Consider the following 16,590-nt stretch of genomic DNA (forward strand, 5'->3'; position numbering starts at 1 on the left):
TAGGCGGCTGCGGCTTCCTCCCTGATCTTGTCTTGTTAGGCGGCTGCAGCTTCCTCCCTCCCTCCGTCAGGTGCGCCGGCGGGTGCGGCTTCTGCTCCCCATCCTCCGCTTGCGCCGCCTCCCTTGTGCTCCCCCTTCTCTCCGCCTCCCCTCCTCTCCGTCCGTGCGGCCCTCCCCTCCTCCCACGATCCGCACCCCGCAAGCACATCCCTCAGCGATCCCGGCTCTCCTCCGCCTCCACGCCGTCTAGATCGCCACCATGCGGCCGCCTCGGGACGCCGCCACCACCTTCACGCCCATGTCTGGAGAGCCTACCGCAACTGCGGCGCCTCCCCCAACTCCGGCATCGTCGCACCGTCTCAGGACGCTGCTGCCGCCGCCGCCGTCTCTATGCCTGCATCTGGAGCACCTCCCCCAACTCCAGTGCCTCCCATGTGGACCGGCCTCCCACCTCGCCAGCCGGCCTCCCAGGGAGGCTGCTGCAGCTGCAGGGAACACCCACGAGAAGGACCAGACGCGCCCCCACCGCTGGAGCTCGAGACCAGGCCGCGAGCACATCGACAATGCTCATCCCCACAGCATCCCAGGAACACAAGTGAGCACTCATCATCTCCTCTATCGTTTTTGCCTATTTTCAACGAAATCCGTCGCGGGTTGCTTAGTGTTGCAAATCTGAACAACCATCCTTGTCTTGTGCATGCTTTGTGTTCGATGAAATGCACCAGGGAAATGTGAAATGATAGAAGCCAATTGCGGTACAGTATATTGTATCCCTGCCTTGCGCTGATTCCTGTCTTCTGTTGATATTACTGGTCCACCGTGGGAGCCTTTTGGGAGGACACACCTTAAAGCCATTGATGTCAAGATGAACAAAATGACTGATGTCGCCATGACTCTTTCTGTGGTTGCTTTATTTGCTGATGGCCCAACTGCTATTAGAGATGGTAAGACATTATCAACCCTAACAGCATGCCTGTTTTGTGTTAGAAACATAGCACATAAGAGATGGTTTCTTCTGCTCTCTACTAAACTATTGTTCTTCATCAGTGGCTTCCTGGAGAGTGAAGGAGACCGAGAGGATGGTTGCGATCCTGACTGAGCCTCTAAAGTGCCAAATGCTATCTGTATCATCTTCTCAGGGTTGCAGTCACCAGGGGCTCAAGAAACCTATGGAACCTCTCAACAAGGCGAAGCTAGTACAGGAAACCAGGGAATGTTATCACCCTACAGATCCAGTTCATTTCCTGTGCCTCAATATGCGTTGCAGAGAGAGGATGTATTTCCTGAGAGACCTGATCAACCAGAATGCCAATATTACATGAAGACAAGAGGTTGTAAATTCGGTGCAGTGTGCAAGTTCCATCATCCACGGGTCAGATCACTACCGCCTCCAGATTGTGTCTTAAGTCCAATGGGTCTTCCAATACGTCCCGTAAGTCAGTAACCACAACCCTATACTGTTTCTGTTATATTTATCGTTTGTTTAGACTTTTTACTGCTTGGCAGTTCTGCAGTCTGATAATTTTAAAACCGATGATGTGCTCTGTGTGTATAAAGAGCTGCCTTGTGGCAGATAAAGAAAATGAAAGACGTCTAGCACATGCTGTTTCTCATGATTGCAGTGGCATGATTTCTACTAATGATGTCTGATTTACTCCATTCTTCTAGCAATTAATGCACACTAGTAAATAAGCTAAAGACACAGATTCGAGATACCATTTTTGGACCATTCGTGATATCTGTTGGTTGAGTACTGTTTTGTCATAAAGAACTTTTGAGGGTTTGGCCATTAAGCCCACTATTTTACACGAGCGTCATTATTGATGCCTGCAGTGAATAGTTCATTGTTAAAAGTTAATAATTTGTTAGGGCAGATATTAAGTATCTCTGTTTACTCATCTGGTAGCATACAAGTTATTTATTGAGCAGTGGGTATACTGATGTATGCTTACATATAGAGACTGATCATGATTAGCCTTTAACTAGACCTTATGGTGCACTTGCATGGTCTACTTCCTTTGATCATCCTGAGGCTGATAGCACCATCCTATGTTTATTTTTCCAGGGTGAAGAACTGTGCAAATTTTATTTGCGTTATGGCATCTGTAAGTTCGGAGCCAACTGTAAGTTTGATCATCCAATGGCTACTCCAATGGGAGTCTATGCTTATGGTTTCTCAGCCTCAGCTTCTGCATCTGCATCAACTAATGTACCTATGGCCCGACTCCTTCTGGGATCCCCACCTGGTTCTGGATACACATCCTAGACGCTTGTTTTCAGTTGACCTACTTTGATGTATAAAATCCACCACGCTGTCTCAGGCGCTGTGAATGTTTCTCCTAACTCCCTGCCGGAATCAAGTCCTGTAAATTGAGTTGCTACTGGAGATGTACAGCCTCTCTTTTTTGTGTTAATCCAGATCTTTTGGGAGGAACGCAATCTGAATAATCTTTAAAGGAAGACTGGAACAGTTTCAGTTTTCAGGTGCCTGCACTATTTGATTCTAGTGCACTATCTACCAGTTTGCGAGGTAGGAACTGCTCCGAATTAAAGGAGCTGAAGCCTGGAGGCGATCATTCTTCTGCAGTACTGTACAAATTATATCATCGCGTGGATTTAGGCCCTGTTTGCTTACAAGCAAGATTATATAATCTAGCTTATGGGTGATGGGTTATATTATCTGGATTATTGTAAATTTGAGAGATAATCTGAGCTGTTTTGCAACATAGATTATTTGAGGCCTAGATTACTATTATATGAAACAAGCATGTTTTCAGCAGCTTATGGACTATATTAATCTATAGGTGTAGATTATATAATCTGATGAATAAGCTGGAGTGTTTGTTTCCTTGTGAGATTATTTTTCGGATTTTTAGCTGGATTATTTAATCTAATGGGCAAGCAAACAGGGCCTTATTTGAGACCTGCATTTGTGGGCTCTAGCAACAGTAGGCAGATACCTGGATTCATTTTTGCTGTGAATGTTGATTTGTTGCTTTGAGCAAATATCCCTACGGGCAACAGCATGAGAGTGAGAGGCTCGAAAGTGTTTCCCCGCTGAACCTGAAGCATCCTATCGATATCCTGAGCATCGGGATAGGAAATATTGATAGGAGCAAAATTTGTGGTACAAAACCCCATTAGCATCCAACAACCGTTCCATTCATGCACCTTTCTGATGAAAGTCAAATTGGATTCATCTGGACTGGACAGAAGGCAGGGAAATATCGATAAGAAACAGACTTAATGATATGAAAACCCATTAGGAGCATCCAATAACCATTCCACTCATGCATAACATCCACCGACAGACTAGCATGCCGCAAAACCTGGATGGGCTCAACGATTCTGATGTGAATAAACTAACTTAGGTGGGAATTCCTCTGCTACACGAGTTTTCTCACACCAGAAACTCTCAAAACGATATTTATATATGTACATAAAAACAAAAAAAAAACTCTCGAGACCTGTATACAGTTTGACACCAATCCAGACCGCACTGCAAATACTCAGTTCTGGATTGGTGTCATTCAGAACAATGGCGATATCACCAATCGCCATTATGAGACAAGGAGTGAGTAGAGACAGAATCACAGAACTCTGGGGAAGAGATTCCGCTCTGAACTTGATCATTCATAATTGTGGCACGGCCGCAAATTACAGCAGCAACACAGCACAAGATGAAGACACAGTGAACACATCTGTCTGCACCAGAGAAAATTACACAAACGGGGATGAAAACACTACAAAACACTTAAACACAGACGTATATTTCCACTGGAAAATTCTGGCCTTTGTTATGGAAGTAAACAATGGGGACAATCAGTTGAAAAGAAAAACAGTATTGGCCACTGCCTTCCTGCCCAGCAGCTTCTCTGCGGCATCAACTTCCATTACAATGATCATTGGCCTACTTAAGCTGCCGCCTCTTAGTTCTCTTGGCAGCCTTGCCTTTCTTAGCTCGCTTAGCAGGCTTGTTGGTGTCCTCAGTTGGTGCCCTCTTGTTCTTCCCATCTTTGGCATCAGGTGGCAGACCAGACTGTTCTGCTTCAGCTGTCTTCAACCCTTCTGCATAAGCGGTCAGGTCTGTCAGGTCATCCTCCTCCTCTTTCATCATGCTCTCGTTCTTCCTTTCTTCACTGTCTATCAACTCATCTTCTTCTGTTTCCGCCACCAAATTCTTCTCTTCCTGTATAGCTCTCTCCTCTTCTTCATTTTCTTGTAGCAAGTACAATCCTGTGTTCTTCTGAAGTATGCCTACTCCTTTCAGTTCCAAGCCATCTTTATGCACAATTGTGCACTTTTGGGCATTGAAAGTCATCCTATGTCCACTTAGATCCAGCATCGCTCCAGACAGCAGTCTCCTTGTAAGATCTTTGCAGAATCTGACATCCTTCAGAAATAGTTCTCCCACTGTGGTTGACCCTTTGTGGGTTGCCCACATTGTTCCAGATGCTGATTGGATGGGATGTCTCTCTCTTTTTGCATAGCTTAGCATACTAAGTGTAGGTACTATATGGTCCCAACAACCAGTATCTATAACCCAGTCCTGCATAATGAGCAAAATATTAAGGGCTAAGACAACATCTCATAATAGATGAGACCAAAGCTACTGAGAGCTGAGAGAAGTTATGAGAGTCTCACTGTACCTCATCATCATCACCACTTTCACTTTCATGGCAACTGTCAATAAACTTCTCGTCATCCTGTTGGACAACCCAGTTCATAGTTCGGAAGATATATTCATAGTAGTGTGAGCCATTATCTTTATTGTGCTGCTTCTTCAGAAATCCTTCTCCCACCACTCTTGCATCGTCTACAGAAGTGATACTGAATTGCCCATCTGAAATGTTGGTGAGAAGACCCTGACTGACAGACACAACATTAAAGGCCATTTCAGGAATGAACCCGACTTGTCCGAGTTTGAAGTTCTTTGTCATAACTGAGCCCATCATTTCAGCTTTCAATTCAGCACCAGTACAAGAGTATAAAGGGACCTGATAATCCTCCTTCACATCCTTTAAATTACGCATTATTCCTTTGTCATTGCAGATGTGGTGAGTTGCACCTGAATCTAATAGGAACTCAACCTTCTTTGAAGAGGATACCAAAACATATCCAGATCTTCTTCCAGGTGGCTGCACCAGAACATCAGACATGTTAGCTAAATTCCACATACAAAGGAGTGGACTATGCAATAGAGTATACACAATATTTTTCAAATTAAGACCATGGTATTCATCTTCACCTTTGTGTTAGAAAGGTAATCATCATCCACATTCATATCATAATCTCCGCTGGTAGCACTGTTATCATCATATTTCTGAAGGACATTCTTGACCTGCATGAAAGAACAAACTGTGAGAAGCATCATATTTAATTAGAAAGGGGAAACCATGTCGAAGCCCTTCAGTCTCATTCTCATTTTGACCTTAACAGCTAGCACAAGGTGTTTGCTATTGACACTCTACAGTTCCATCTTGAATGGGCTTTTGCTCCATACATTTATTGTATCAATGTCAGCACAAAACTTGAGTAAAAGAGGCTCATAATCTTAAGGCTGCCAACATGTAAGTAAAACAACTATGTTTAACTGCTAGCAACAAATTCAAGTGCAACAAGATAAATTGTTTCCTTATTTGCTGAGAGCAAAGGAGAAGATTATCTATATCAACAGCTCCCAAGCATCAATATGGTCAGATAAATAAACATAACATAAACTTTTACTTACGGTGGTGTCATCGTAGTACATCAACTTCAATAGAACTGTTCGCTGAACACAAACAAATCACATCAGCATATCAAAATATATTGAAAGTTTGTAAACAAATTGCAGAATGTGAGAAAAATACCTCCTCTGGCATTGGATCCAAGTTCCTCATAAGTGAAACCAGCCTTCTGATCATCTTACAAGCAGAGCTCCTGAAAGAAAATCATAGCCATGTCAGGATATGAACATCAAGTTTACAAGAATAATTTTTCCACCCAACAGGTGCACTGGACAAACAACCAGAACACCATGAAATGATCTACAGGGTGTATTAAAGCACCATCCTACAAGAATTGTGATCTCAACCTTCAATACTATATCTTTGTAAACCAAGAAAGCCAAGGACAGTTGATGTAAAATTAAATAAGTATAAATCTATTAGGTTTCTAAAGACTCACATACTTTTATCATAGCAAACATATAGATACTTAAACATATATATGTAGCTAGCAATTTTCATCATATCGTTAGACAATGAAATCATATTACTTAATTGTTTCAAATCATATTACTCCAACATTCTGAATGCATCACTACTTTTGTATGAAGACTGCAACTTCATGCAAGAAAATCAGCATCAAGGGTAAGAAAGTACCTCATCTGATGAGGAGTTACATCAGAAGCATTTGATCTAAAAGTAGTGCTACCCTTTTTGCTCCCCGTACGATTCATAATCATCACAACTTCCTCAGAAGTGTTGGAGTAGCCAAATGAGACTAGGGAAACATTGGCATATAATAAGCAAATATGTGACATAATTCTCAATCCAACCTAATATACTACGTGTTAGCTAGATTCCACAGAGCAAAACTTACAGGCGTACTCCTCAATTATCACTTCTTCCTAGCAGATGGTAAAGAGGATGGTCTTGAGATATTTCTTTTTCAAAGCATCGTAGATACCTAATAGTTTGATTCCAAGGTCCCCAAACAAATAATTAGAACAATAGTTTCACACATACTACTTACTACCCCTGTTACAAAAGATATGTTCTAGAATATATCTCAGTAGAATTTTCATCAAAAAGTACTTTGGTATCTTAAATTTTTTAATGTAATTTGCCCATGTAAGTTGCAGAAGTCAATGATAGAGATATGCGCTAAAGATCATGACGCTATCCTAACAGGTATAATAAAACAAAGATTTTTTTGGAAGTAAATGACATAGAAATTCATTGAATGAGCTCAGAACATGCTTCACCTTTTTCCATCCAACCGATCAGCCTTTTTGATTCAGCATCCACTGGCATCAGCGTTTTAATCTTCATCTCTGCAGCAATAGAAAAACATTTAAACAAAAACTATCACATCAGCATCAGCTGGACATTTTTTATATATAAATACTGGGTTTAAAGTTATTGCCAATTCTGACCTAGTGCTGGAACAGATTTATCACAGAAACACCTCTCATGAAATATCCCTCTTATATAGACGATCTCGTACATGGCAATCGAGAGCAAATTCCTTGTCTGTTCGATAAAAGTAATGTTACTGTTATAAAGAATATCCATACGAAATGCAGACCATGTTATGGTTTCTCAAACCAGATAGATGTTGAAAGAAGTAATTCAAGGTTTGAACAATTGAAGACCTATCAATTCATGAAAACAAGATTACTGAATGGACCACTATGCACATTAAAACAAAAAACACAGCATACAAGCTGTCTCGCTCAACATTGAAACACAGATTGAGCAATATACAACATACTTTTTTTTCAAATAGGCACGTACAATATTAGAGAATTTTTCAAGAACATCTAAAGGTGAACTAATGCACTGGATTTTTAACCCCCCAACATACTATGGGTTTATAGTTGAGGGGGTGATGTAGTCGACCCATAATACGTTAGGGGTTTATGTGGTCTTTTTCCTAATATAGATGGTGATGATTTTCTGGAGCATTATGAAGCTTCTGCTAATAGAACCATGCATCCGGTCATCCAGATGCCATCCAAAATGAGATCCAGCAACATAAAGGAAAACATCCAATCAAAATGCAACCAATTGCATATATAAAAAAGTATAGATGAAGGCAAACAAGAGCAATCTAATTAGAACAAACGACACAGTTTTTTCAAGCAAATAAGACACCATAACTCTATAGCAAACAAGCATCATGCAAACAAGTGAATTATCAATACCGCTATGGTCTGCATATCAGTCACGATCTAATTACCAAAACCATACTCTGCTGTGGTGTAGAAGGAAATTGCTATTACGAAAGCATGGTAGGAAAGGCTTAATAAGCACATATGATTCCCACAAAACCATAAAGTTTTAAAGTCCCTAGAATGGTGCAAACTGCGCAAGGCAAAAACCCATTATAAATTATAGAAGAAATGTTTATGAACCCAAAAATATGTACTGCGAGAAACATGGGCACTGGTACTGTCAAACTCAAATTCAAGCAAAATTTGTGCTATTCAAAATATATTTGGACATAAATATGTGTCCATTGTCCATTCCACTTCCATATGCAAGTAGCATTAAAGAAAGGGGGAAGAAAAGGCTATCTACCAAACGTGTTCCTAAAATTCTGAGAAATTATGCACAATGGAAGGCTAACCAATCAACACAAACTACAAATCTGGTTTGGTGCCACTAGAAGGACTAATTTATTGATTTATTCCGAAATACTTAAAACGATGAGAAACCATATATGCAAACTAATCTGAACAACCAAGCCGAGACATTATGGCCTTGTATATACATTGTAGCCTGATAAACCTAAATGCAATTAGCTGGCCTGTCCAATAGTGAAAAACCCTCTCCAGCCGAGCTCTCTTCCGGCACCCGACAGATGAGAGGTCCTCTTTTCTCCCCTCTCGACTCTCACTTGTGGAAGCTCGGTCGGGACTCCTCATCCGACCTACGGCGCCAACGGCCGCTGCTCCCGCGTGTCCACGGACATCTCTGGCCAGCCAGCTCGTCGCTACCCCAGCCGGCAGCCCGCACACGCCGCTGCGGCCGGCAGCCCGCGACTCTGCTCGAAGATCGTTGCACCGCAGCGTGGTCGCCCGCAGGTTCACGCTCCACCGCACCTGCGTGTGGCTGCCGCCGCTTGCTCGCCGGCCGGCCGCGAGCCGCCGTGCCTCCGTGGGGCCTCCATGGCTTGCTCGCCGGCCGCCCGCTCGCGGCTCGCCCCAACTCCCGCTTGCTAGCTGTCATGGTCCGGTAGCCCGATTTCATAGCTCCGGTGATGGATTCAACTTGGAGGGGCTCGAATGGATTGGTTTGGCTTGACGGTTGGTGAATTTGGGGGGCGTTTAGTTCCCAAAAAATTTTAGCTCGAAATTTGTGTCTTTCTCTTTGAATATATGCATGGACCACTAAATGTAGTTAAACAACAAAACTAATTGCACAGTTTGGATATACACGACGAGACGAATTTTTTGAGCCTAATTAGTGCATTATTAGTCATAAGTGCTTCAGTAACCCACATGTGCTAATGATGCGGTCAAAGGCCTCAAAAGATTCGTCTCGCGATTTCCAGATGAGTTCTAAAATTATTTTTTTAATTAGTGTCCGAAAAATCTTCCCGACATCTGATCAAACTATTGATGTGACACCCAAAAAATTTTGGTTTGAGAACTAAACGGCCCCTTGATGGCAGAGTGAACTTGGCATTGACCCATTTAGTCTATTAATTGACCGATGTAGTTTTGTCATTGTGTGTGCATTGAGTCCTATGGTCCGTCAATCTCACGTTGAACTAGTCTGTCAATCGATCGATATAGCCGTTTGAAATATAATCATTTGAAATTAATAGTTATAAATAATTAATGGTTATAAATAAGTCCGCTCAATAATTATTTGTACAAAATATAGTTATTAATAAAATCATTATTGGTAGTAACAAATGTTTGCATAAATAATGCTTAGATTGTTCGTTACATGATATCAATAAAGAATGAGGAAGATAAGATATAGGAAAGACATGAGAGTTCGGTTGGAGTACAAAGCAAAGTAAGAGGCTAAAATTTAGATGAGAGATCCTCATACAGAAGAATAGAGGCTCAAATTTGAGAATTCGGTTGGAGCTGCATTTTTTAAAATGAGGTTATATATAGGAAAATGGGGCGAGATAACTTAAGTCTGCTAGAGTTGTTCACTGAACTCAAGGACGGAGCCTGGAGTAGGCTAGCATGGGCTGATTCAATGTTATTACATGCTCAAATTTTTTACACTTGGACTTTATTTGATTTGTGCTGTGCTATTGAATAGTAACATTTTGATCGCTAATTACGGTATTAAATAAAGTCATTTATAAAACCAACTTCAGAACCCCGCGCTAGTGACCCTGGAGAATTTAATGAGGACTTTGACCGCACAATTTGAGGATGGTTACTGTAGTATCACTGTAGCAAATCATCGATTAATTATTGTCATTAGATTCGTCGCGAAAAGTTACACCCATCTCTGAAAAAAATTTACAAATAAACTTCATTTAGTACAGCATGGGGGATTTTTTTAGAATAGAATAGGATGGGAAACAAACAAGGCCCAGTTGCTCAGTCAAGCGCTGGGGTAAGCCCAGTCTACCCGCAAGCTACGCCCGCCTAAATTATAGCAATTGAGCTTATCGATAGCTTCCTCCGCATGCTCTCGGCGCTCGAAGACGAGGCAGGCGAATCCCTTGCACGCTCCGGGGGCGTCCATGGCGACGTGCCACATCCGCAGCGGCCCGAACTCGGCGAACAGCCCGGCGAGTTCCGCCGGACGGCAGCTCCCCGGCAGGTTGTTCACGCGCACGAAGCGCCGCAAGTACCAGCGGTGCTCGGACAGCGCGCTCCTGGACTCCCTCCAGGCGGCAGCTCTCGCCCGGCAGGGAGCGTACGAGGCAGGGGCGAGGTAGTTGTAGGGGCACGTCAGCTCCGCGTGCTTCGCCGCCGCCTCCTCCCCGCCGCAGATGCAGCAGGACTCGGCGTTCGGGTCCTTCCAGAAGTTGATGGCAGGGCTCGCGTCCAGATCCATTGCTGTCCTTGTCCCTGAAGCTATGGTCGTTTTCAAGTTTTGCCCAATTTCTTTCAATCCAGACACAGCAGGGACTTTATCGTGCACAACGTGATGACGGGGCAATCCGCGAGTCAGGCGAACTTCTTTGCCGTGGACTGTAGACGGAAACAAGTGAAGTCCTTTTTGGAATACAACAACAATCTCGATGGTGACCTCTATGATGACTGCACGGTCGACCGTAATTTCAGGGCAACCAGTGCGTGAGTTGATACAACAATTTTGGCTTTCACTACCGTGGACGTGCTGAGAACAAGATGACACGCCAGTTGGGCAGGCGGACACTGCAAAGGCACTGCCGCGCCACGTGGGAGTCCTTTTTCTCCTTGCATCGCAGGAGCAATGCTGGGCTGGCCGCGGCCACGCGATGTCCCGTCCCGGCTACCTATATCGAGCAGATGATCGATGGCAGCACATGCAAGGATGGTGGCGTGTTTTCCCCGTTTCGCGATCGCGCGCACTCGGCGAGAGGACGAGATGGTCAGACGGGCGAGCTCGATCGGCCGCGTGATGGGCGCGCACTGCTGCCGCTAGCTGCACACCAAGTGACCGGGCTGCGCGGACACACATGGCTGATGGCTCCATCCCTCTCCCTCTGCTGCGGCTGCCATGCATCATGCATGTATGCTACTCTGTCTCGTCATGGCATGACCAAGACCAACGTCTTGTTCGGCTGGGAGATTCAGCCAGCCACAACAGTATTTTCCTCTCACGCTAAATCAGCCAGCTAGCCAACCAGCAGTGTTTTTCTCTCACGCCAAATCAGCCAGTCATCCAGCCAGCCAGCCGAACAAGGCGCAAGAGAGAACAGAAATGAAGGGAAGCAAGCGCTGCTGCTGCAAGTGTGAACTAATCAACGTGCGTCTGATTTCTGAAAATCCATGCATGCATGATTGTTACTCACGAATGTACTACATGCTAATCATCTCATCAGTTGTAGCAAAGCGACTAATAAGCTCTTCTTTAAACTTTTCCAAATCGGTTTTGTTAGTTGCTCGTGTTTTCTCCGAGTCCTTTGCACAATACGAGCGTGTACATGAAGCCTAGCTTTAGAGCAAGGCTAATAAGCCCGCCGGCCGCCGGCTGCAGCGAGGGCAGGGTGGGTGTCGGACCCCACTAAATTTTAATGTCCAGCAGCAAGCATCAACCAATAGAAATTGCACAAATACTCATCCGTCGGCTGGGAGCCGCCGTCTCACGAGTAGCCCGCACATGCTCTCTCTCTATCCACGTAGGACTCGGCGCCGGCCCCTGCCATCTATTATACCCGCTCTTAGCTATGTCGAATAACTTTTAGTCAAATTTCAGCGCATGTGCAAGAAAAATGTGCGGTACATCATCCAAAATATATATGAAACAATGGTTGTTGCCCTAGCTTGGGTGGTTTCGCAAACTTTTTCTACCATGGACACACATGAGGATCATCTTTGCACTCACAGACGGTAAAAAAAAATGACAACTTAGGAAATGAAACAGCTAGCACCAATGCGCTGGCTACAAGGCAGAGACAATTATCACACGATTTAAACGAGTACATGCAAGAAAACAAAGAATAAATATTATACTACTATTTTGCTGATCAAGATCAACGATGGAACATTCGCACATCTATCTTTGTATTAACAGACGGTAAAAAGGGACGACAATCCAGGCAATCAACAAACACCGTACCAATAATATGGTGAAGAGCGCTAGCTGGCTACAAAGGCGGAAACAACTACCCTACTAAACGAGCATACTTGCAGGAACACAAAGCGGATCACTATAGTCCCAGCCCTGATCAACGATGAACATTATTCCCCATTCCCCACAGAGGACGGGAAAATCACGTACGAGTAGTCTACGCGAGTGGAGCATTTCATACTTGTTCGATCCTTCATCATCCTACTGGCGAGCAGTAATTAGTTGGTGCACTACCTACGTGCACTTGACCCTCTCGAACGCGGCCGGCGCCGTCGCGGTGGACGGCGATAGCCTGAGCGCGCAGGTGACCTCGATGGCGCGGCGGCGGGCGTGGGCCTCGTACTTGACCTCCCCGAAGACGGCGAGCTCCAGCTCGAAGACGCCCGCCGCGCTCTGCCCGGCGAGCTCGGCCGCCGCGACTGGCCCGAGCGCCACGGGCGCGCTCTCGGCCGCCACGGCCAGGCGGTAGACCTCCTTCCTCAGCGCGCGGATCCTGTCGCCCCGCCCCTCGCCGTCGCCGGCCAGGCGGGCGCGCGCGAACGTGCTGCCGCGGAAGCGGAGCTCGGCGTCGAGGGCGCCGCGGCGCCAGATGGCCATCGCCCAGTTGTGGTTGTGGAGCGCGACGCCGACGGAGAGGTCGTAGGAGATAGCGGTGCCGGCGCCGGTGCCGGTGCAGGACCCGTTGGTGCAGCTGGAGGGCGCAGGCGCGGCGAGGGCGAGGCGGGCGAGGGCGGCGTCGTCGACGGTGACGCGGACGGGGACGACGAAGGCGTACGCGGCGACGAACACCGCCGCGAGGACGAGCGCCGCGAGGAGGCAGCAGCAGCAGACGGCCACCACGACGTAGCGGGAGCGGCGGGAGGACGAGTGGGTGTCGGAGTCGGCGCAGCAGCACGCGACGACGAAGTCCCCGCAGTCGAAGTCGTCGTCGTCGTCCATCAGGCCCGCCGTCCGCGCCCTACGCTACTCCAAGCCAAGGTCGCGGCTAGCTAGGGCTCGTGGATCGGAAGAGGGATCGGAGGGTTTGGAGGTGGAAGATGAAGACGAGATGGGGGGTTTTCTCCGTGTTTGCCTTCGCTTGTGCTCCGCCCCCAGCAGCGAGCTTTTGTACCCGCTGCCTGGGTGCCCCTGCACCCCTCCCCCTGACTGCCTGCCCCACCCCCAATTTCGCAAAAAAAAAAGGCCAGCCGCTGCGTGTGTGCGTGCAGCGTGCGCGCTTACTGCATAGAGAAGATAAGAGTACTAAGAGTAGAAGAGTGTTTTGTTGTTTGTAGAAAGGGATAATACTACACGGGCCTATATATAGGCAGTGTACAACATGCAAGATTACATGAGCGGTGCAGCTATGCACGCGCCAGTCAAGTCCTCCTAGCTAGAGACCCGGGCGTGAGCCGGTGCATGAGCGCATGCGATGCACCGTGGCCGTTGTGGATGGAATCATGGCGCAGGAAACGGTAGACACGTCTCCAATATCGCCGACTAAATTTCCAAGCATCTACACCTATGTGAGTTTTGAACAACTCAGATGTGTATAAGAAAAGAAGCGAGTCGGAGAAATTTGATGTGCCATTTGGATCGGGAATCAGACTAATTGAATTGATTTATGCAAACTGCTCAAAAACGTCTTCATTTCCTAAAATTCTTAATGAATCACAAGACGAGATTATGTGGTACAAAATCTATGATCAAGGCTGAATTAGTGTGGAGAGACGTCCGTATGATGGACAAGTGTCAACATTCATCCGCTCACAGTACCGTCCCATTTCACTTTGTAATGTGTTATATAAGATTTGTTCAAAGACCAAAGCTAATCGCCTCCGAGTCTTGTTGGAGGATGTGATATCGGTTGAACAGAGTGCATTTGTGCCGGGTCGCTTGATCACGGACAATGTGCTGATTGCTTATGAGTGTATACATTATCTGAGGAACAAGAAAGGAAAGTCAGGAAGCTGTGCGATTAAGCTGGATATGGCAAAAGCTTATGATCGCGTGGAGTGGAGGTATTTGGAGACTATCATGGAAACTTTGGGGTTCCCGGAGCCCTGGTGCAAGTTAATCATGAAATGTGTTACTTCAGTATCTTTCTCAGTCCGTGTTAATGGGGTGTTCACGGACAGTTTTAAACCAACAAGAGGCTTAAGGCAGGGGGGTCCGATTTCTCCTTATTTGTTCTTGTTGTGCTCTGAAGGATTATCTTGCATGCTAAAGAATATTGGACCACTTTATGTGTCAAGGGGAGTGAGGGTCAGTAGACACGCACCATGGGTGTCCCATCTCCTTTTTGCTGATGACTGCTTAATTTTCACACAAGCGTCTAAGAAGGGGGCAGACCGGGTGGCAGCGATCCTGGAGGACTATAATCATGGGTCGGGCCAGTTGGTTAATAAGAATAAATCTGCCATTTTCTTCAGTCCAAACTGGCAACAAGAGGCAAAAGGTGCTGTGCACGGGAGCTTGCAGATCCCAAATGAGGCGTTGGGGGGAAAATATTTGGGCTTGCCTACTACGGCTGAGAGAGGGGCAGGTGATGCTTCCAAATATGTCCCGGCAAGGGTGAGGGGAATGATTGGAGGATGGGCAGAGAAGAACCTGAGTTGCGCGGCCAGGGAGGTGCTCCTGAAGGCAAATGTGCAATCGGTTCCTACCTATCCAATATCTTGTTTCAAGTTGTCGCCGGTGGTCTGTAAAAAATTGACATCGGCTGTGACTAGATACTGGTGGGGGAGCTCCCTTGATAATCACAAACTCCATTGGCTTAGATGGGAGAAGGTCACCCGGCTAAAATGTGATGGAGGGCTGCGTTTTAGAGATTTTTCTCTTTTCAATAAGGCAATGTTGGGAAAGCAGGGCTGGAGGTTGATTTCGCGGCCGGACTCGTTGTGTGCTAAGGTCTTGAAAGGGAAATATTACCCAAACTGTGATTTCCTTTCTGCGGCCAAGAAAAAACGGAGTTCGGCGACGTGGCGAGACATCCTTCATGGCCGGGACGTGCTTTCTAAAGGTCTGATTAGAAGGATTGGTCCTGGAGATGTGGCTGTGTGGGAAGACAATTGGATCCCGGGTTTGAGATCTCTCAAACCACTAGTGCGAGCGCCGGGTTCGACTGTGGAACGAGTTTATGATTTGTTCATACCGGGCACTAGAGTGTGGGATGAGGAGGCTGTTAACAGATCCTTTAGGGCAGCAGAGGCAGCAGAAGTCCTTAAGATCAAACCCAGCTTGCGTCTTGAGGAAGATGTGCTGGCTTGGGCTTTTGAAAAACACGGCAACTACTCTGTTCGTTCAGCCTATAGCCTATAAGCAGGAACAAATGGCCGAAGCTATGGCGTTGCCGGGGGAACCGTCCGGATCGGAGAGTGCGCAGTGGAGCGCTCTCTGGAAGATGGAGGTCCCGCCCAAGATCAGAGTCTTCTGGTGGCGAGTGATTCATAATTCTTTGCCATCGAAAGCTGAACTGAAAAGACGACATATAGAGAAGGAAAGCTTCTGTGAGGTATGTGGTGATCCTGATGAGACGCTTTTTCATGTATTCTTCCAATGCCCAGTGGCGAAAATTTTCTGGAAGGCAGTGAAGGAGATGTTGGGGATTTCAATTCCAAACTTCCATCCATCTTCATGGGCAACAGATGTGTTCCGGCCTGATGTATGCACTTTTGATAGAGCGCAAGTGATGCTCTGCGGAGCGTGGGCGCTATGGACCGGCAGGAATGCTCGCCGGCATGGCCGGAAGGTGTGGGAGCCAGGTGCCATGACCAGGTACATCTCAAAGCTGCTGGAGGATTTAGCGTCGCTGAAACTTCCAGTACAACCGAAAAGAATAATGGCCGAGGCAAGATGGGCGTTGCCGGAAACGGGCTGGACAAAGGTAAACACTGATGCGGGATTTGTTCATGAGTCCTGTACAGGTCGCACGGGAGTTGTCATCCGCGACTCCTCTGGATTGGTGGTCGGGGGCAGCAGCCCGGTGGTTTGATGGGGTGCCTGATGCAATCACGGCGGAGGCCTTGGCAGCGCGAGAAGGCCTGGAACTTGCTTTAGAACTGGGTACTGATCGTGTTGTGCTTGAAGTTGACTGCCAGGGACTAGCGAGACTGCTGCGGGAGCCTTCGGCATCAAGATCGTC

The 16,590-nt window shown here is 46.4% G+C and overlaps 3 protein-coding genes across 4 annotated transcripts; 1 reads left to right on the top strand and 2 right to left on the bottom strand.

Annotated features, from left to right (window-relative positions):
• Nucleotides 1-259: 259 nt before the first annotated feature.
• LOC120662766 (zinc finger CCCH domain-containing protein 6-like) lies at nt 260-2,837 on the top strand. The gene is made up of 4 exons (XM_039941847.1): nt 260-595; nt 827-944; nt 1,101-1,432; nt 2,066-2,837. The coding sequence occupies exons 1-4, from the start codon at nt 260-262 to the stop codon at nt 2,264-2,266; spliced, it is 987 nt and encodes a 328-aa protein (XP_039797781.1). The 3' UTR covers nt 2,267-2,837.
• A 738-nt stretch (nt 2,838-3,575) lies between these two features.
• Nucleotides 3,576-9,061, bottom strand: LOC120661281. Of its 2 annotated transcripts, XM_039940093.1 has the most exons (9): nt 7,142-9,061; nt 6,971-7,039; nt 6,586-6,672; nt 6,366-6,486; nt 5,853-5,922; nt 5,732-5,773; nt 5,249-5,341; nt 4,650-5,138; nt 3,576-4,549 (listed from the first exon to the last, which is right to left on the bottom strand). In XM_039940093.1, the coding sequence occupies exons 4-9, from the start codon at nt 6,446-6,448 to the stop codon at nt 3,911-3,913; spliced, it is 1,416 nt and encodes a 471-aa protein (XP_039796027.1). In that variant the 5' UTR covers nt 6,449-6,486; nt 6,586-6,672; nt 6,971-7,039; nt 7,142-9,061; the 3' UTR covers nt 3,576-3,910. The 2 variants fall into 2 exon arrangements, with proteins under 2 accessions (XP_039796027.1, XP_039796028.1); XM_039940094.1 differs by lacking the exon at nt 6,366-6,486.
• Nucleotides 9,062-10,227: 1,166 nt separating this feature from the next.
• Nucleotides 10,228-10,745, bottom strand: LOC120659614 (eukaryotic translation initiation factor 3 subunit G-1-like). The gene has a single exon (XM_039937811.1). The coding sequence runs from the start codon at nt 10,743-10,745 to the stop codon at nt 10,287-10,289; it is 459 nt and encodes a 152-aa protein (XP_039793745.1). The 3' UTR covers nt 10,228-10,286.
• Nucleotides 10,746-16,590: the final 5,845 nt, after the last annotated feature.

This window comes from Panicum virgatum, chromosome 2N (genome assembly GCF_016808335.1).
Source record: "Panicum virgatum strain AP13 chromosome 2N, P.virgatum_v5, whole genome shotgun sequence".
NCBI lineage: Eukaryota > Viridiplantae > Streptophyta > Magnoliopsida > Poales > Poaceae > Panicum > Panicum virgatum.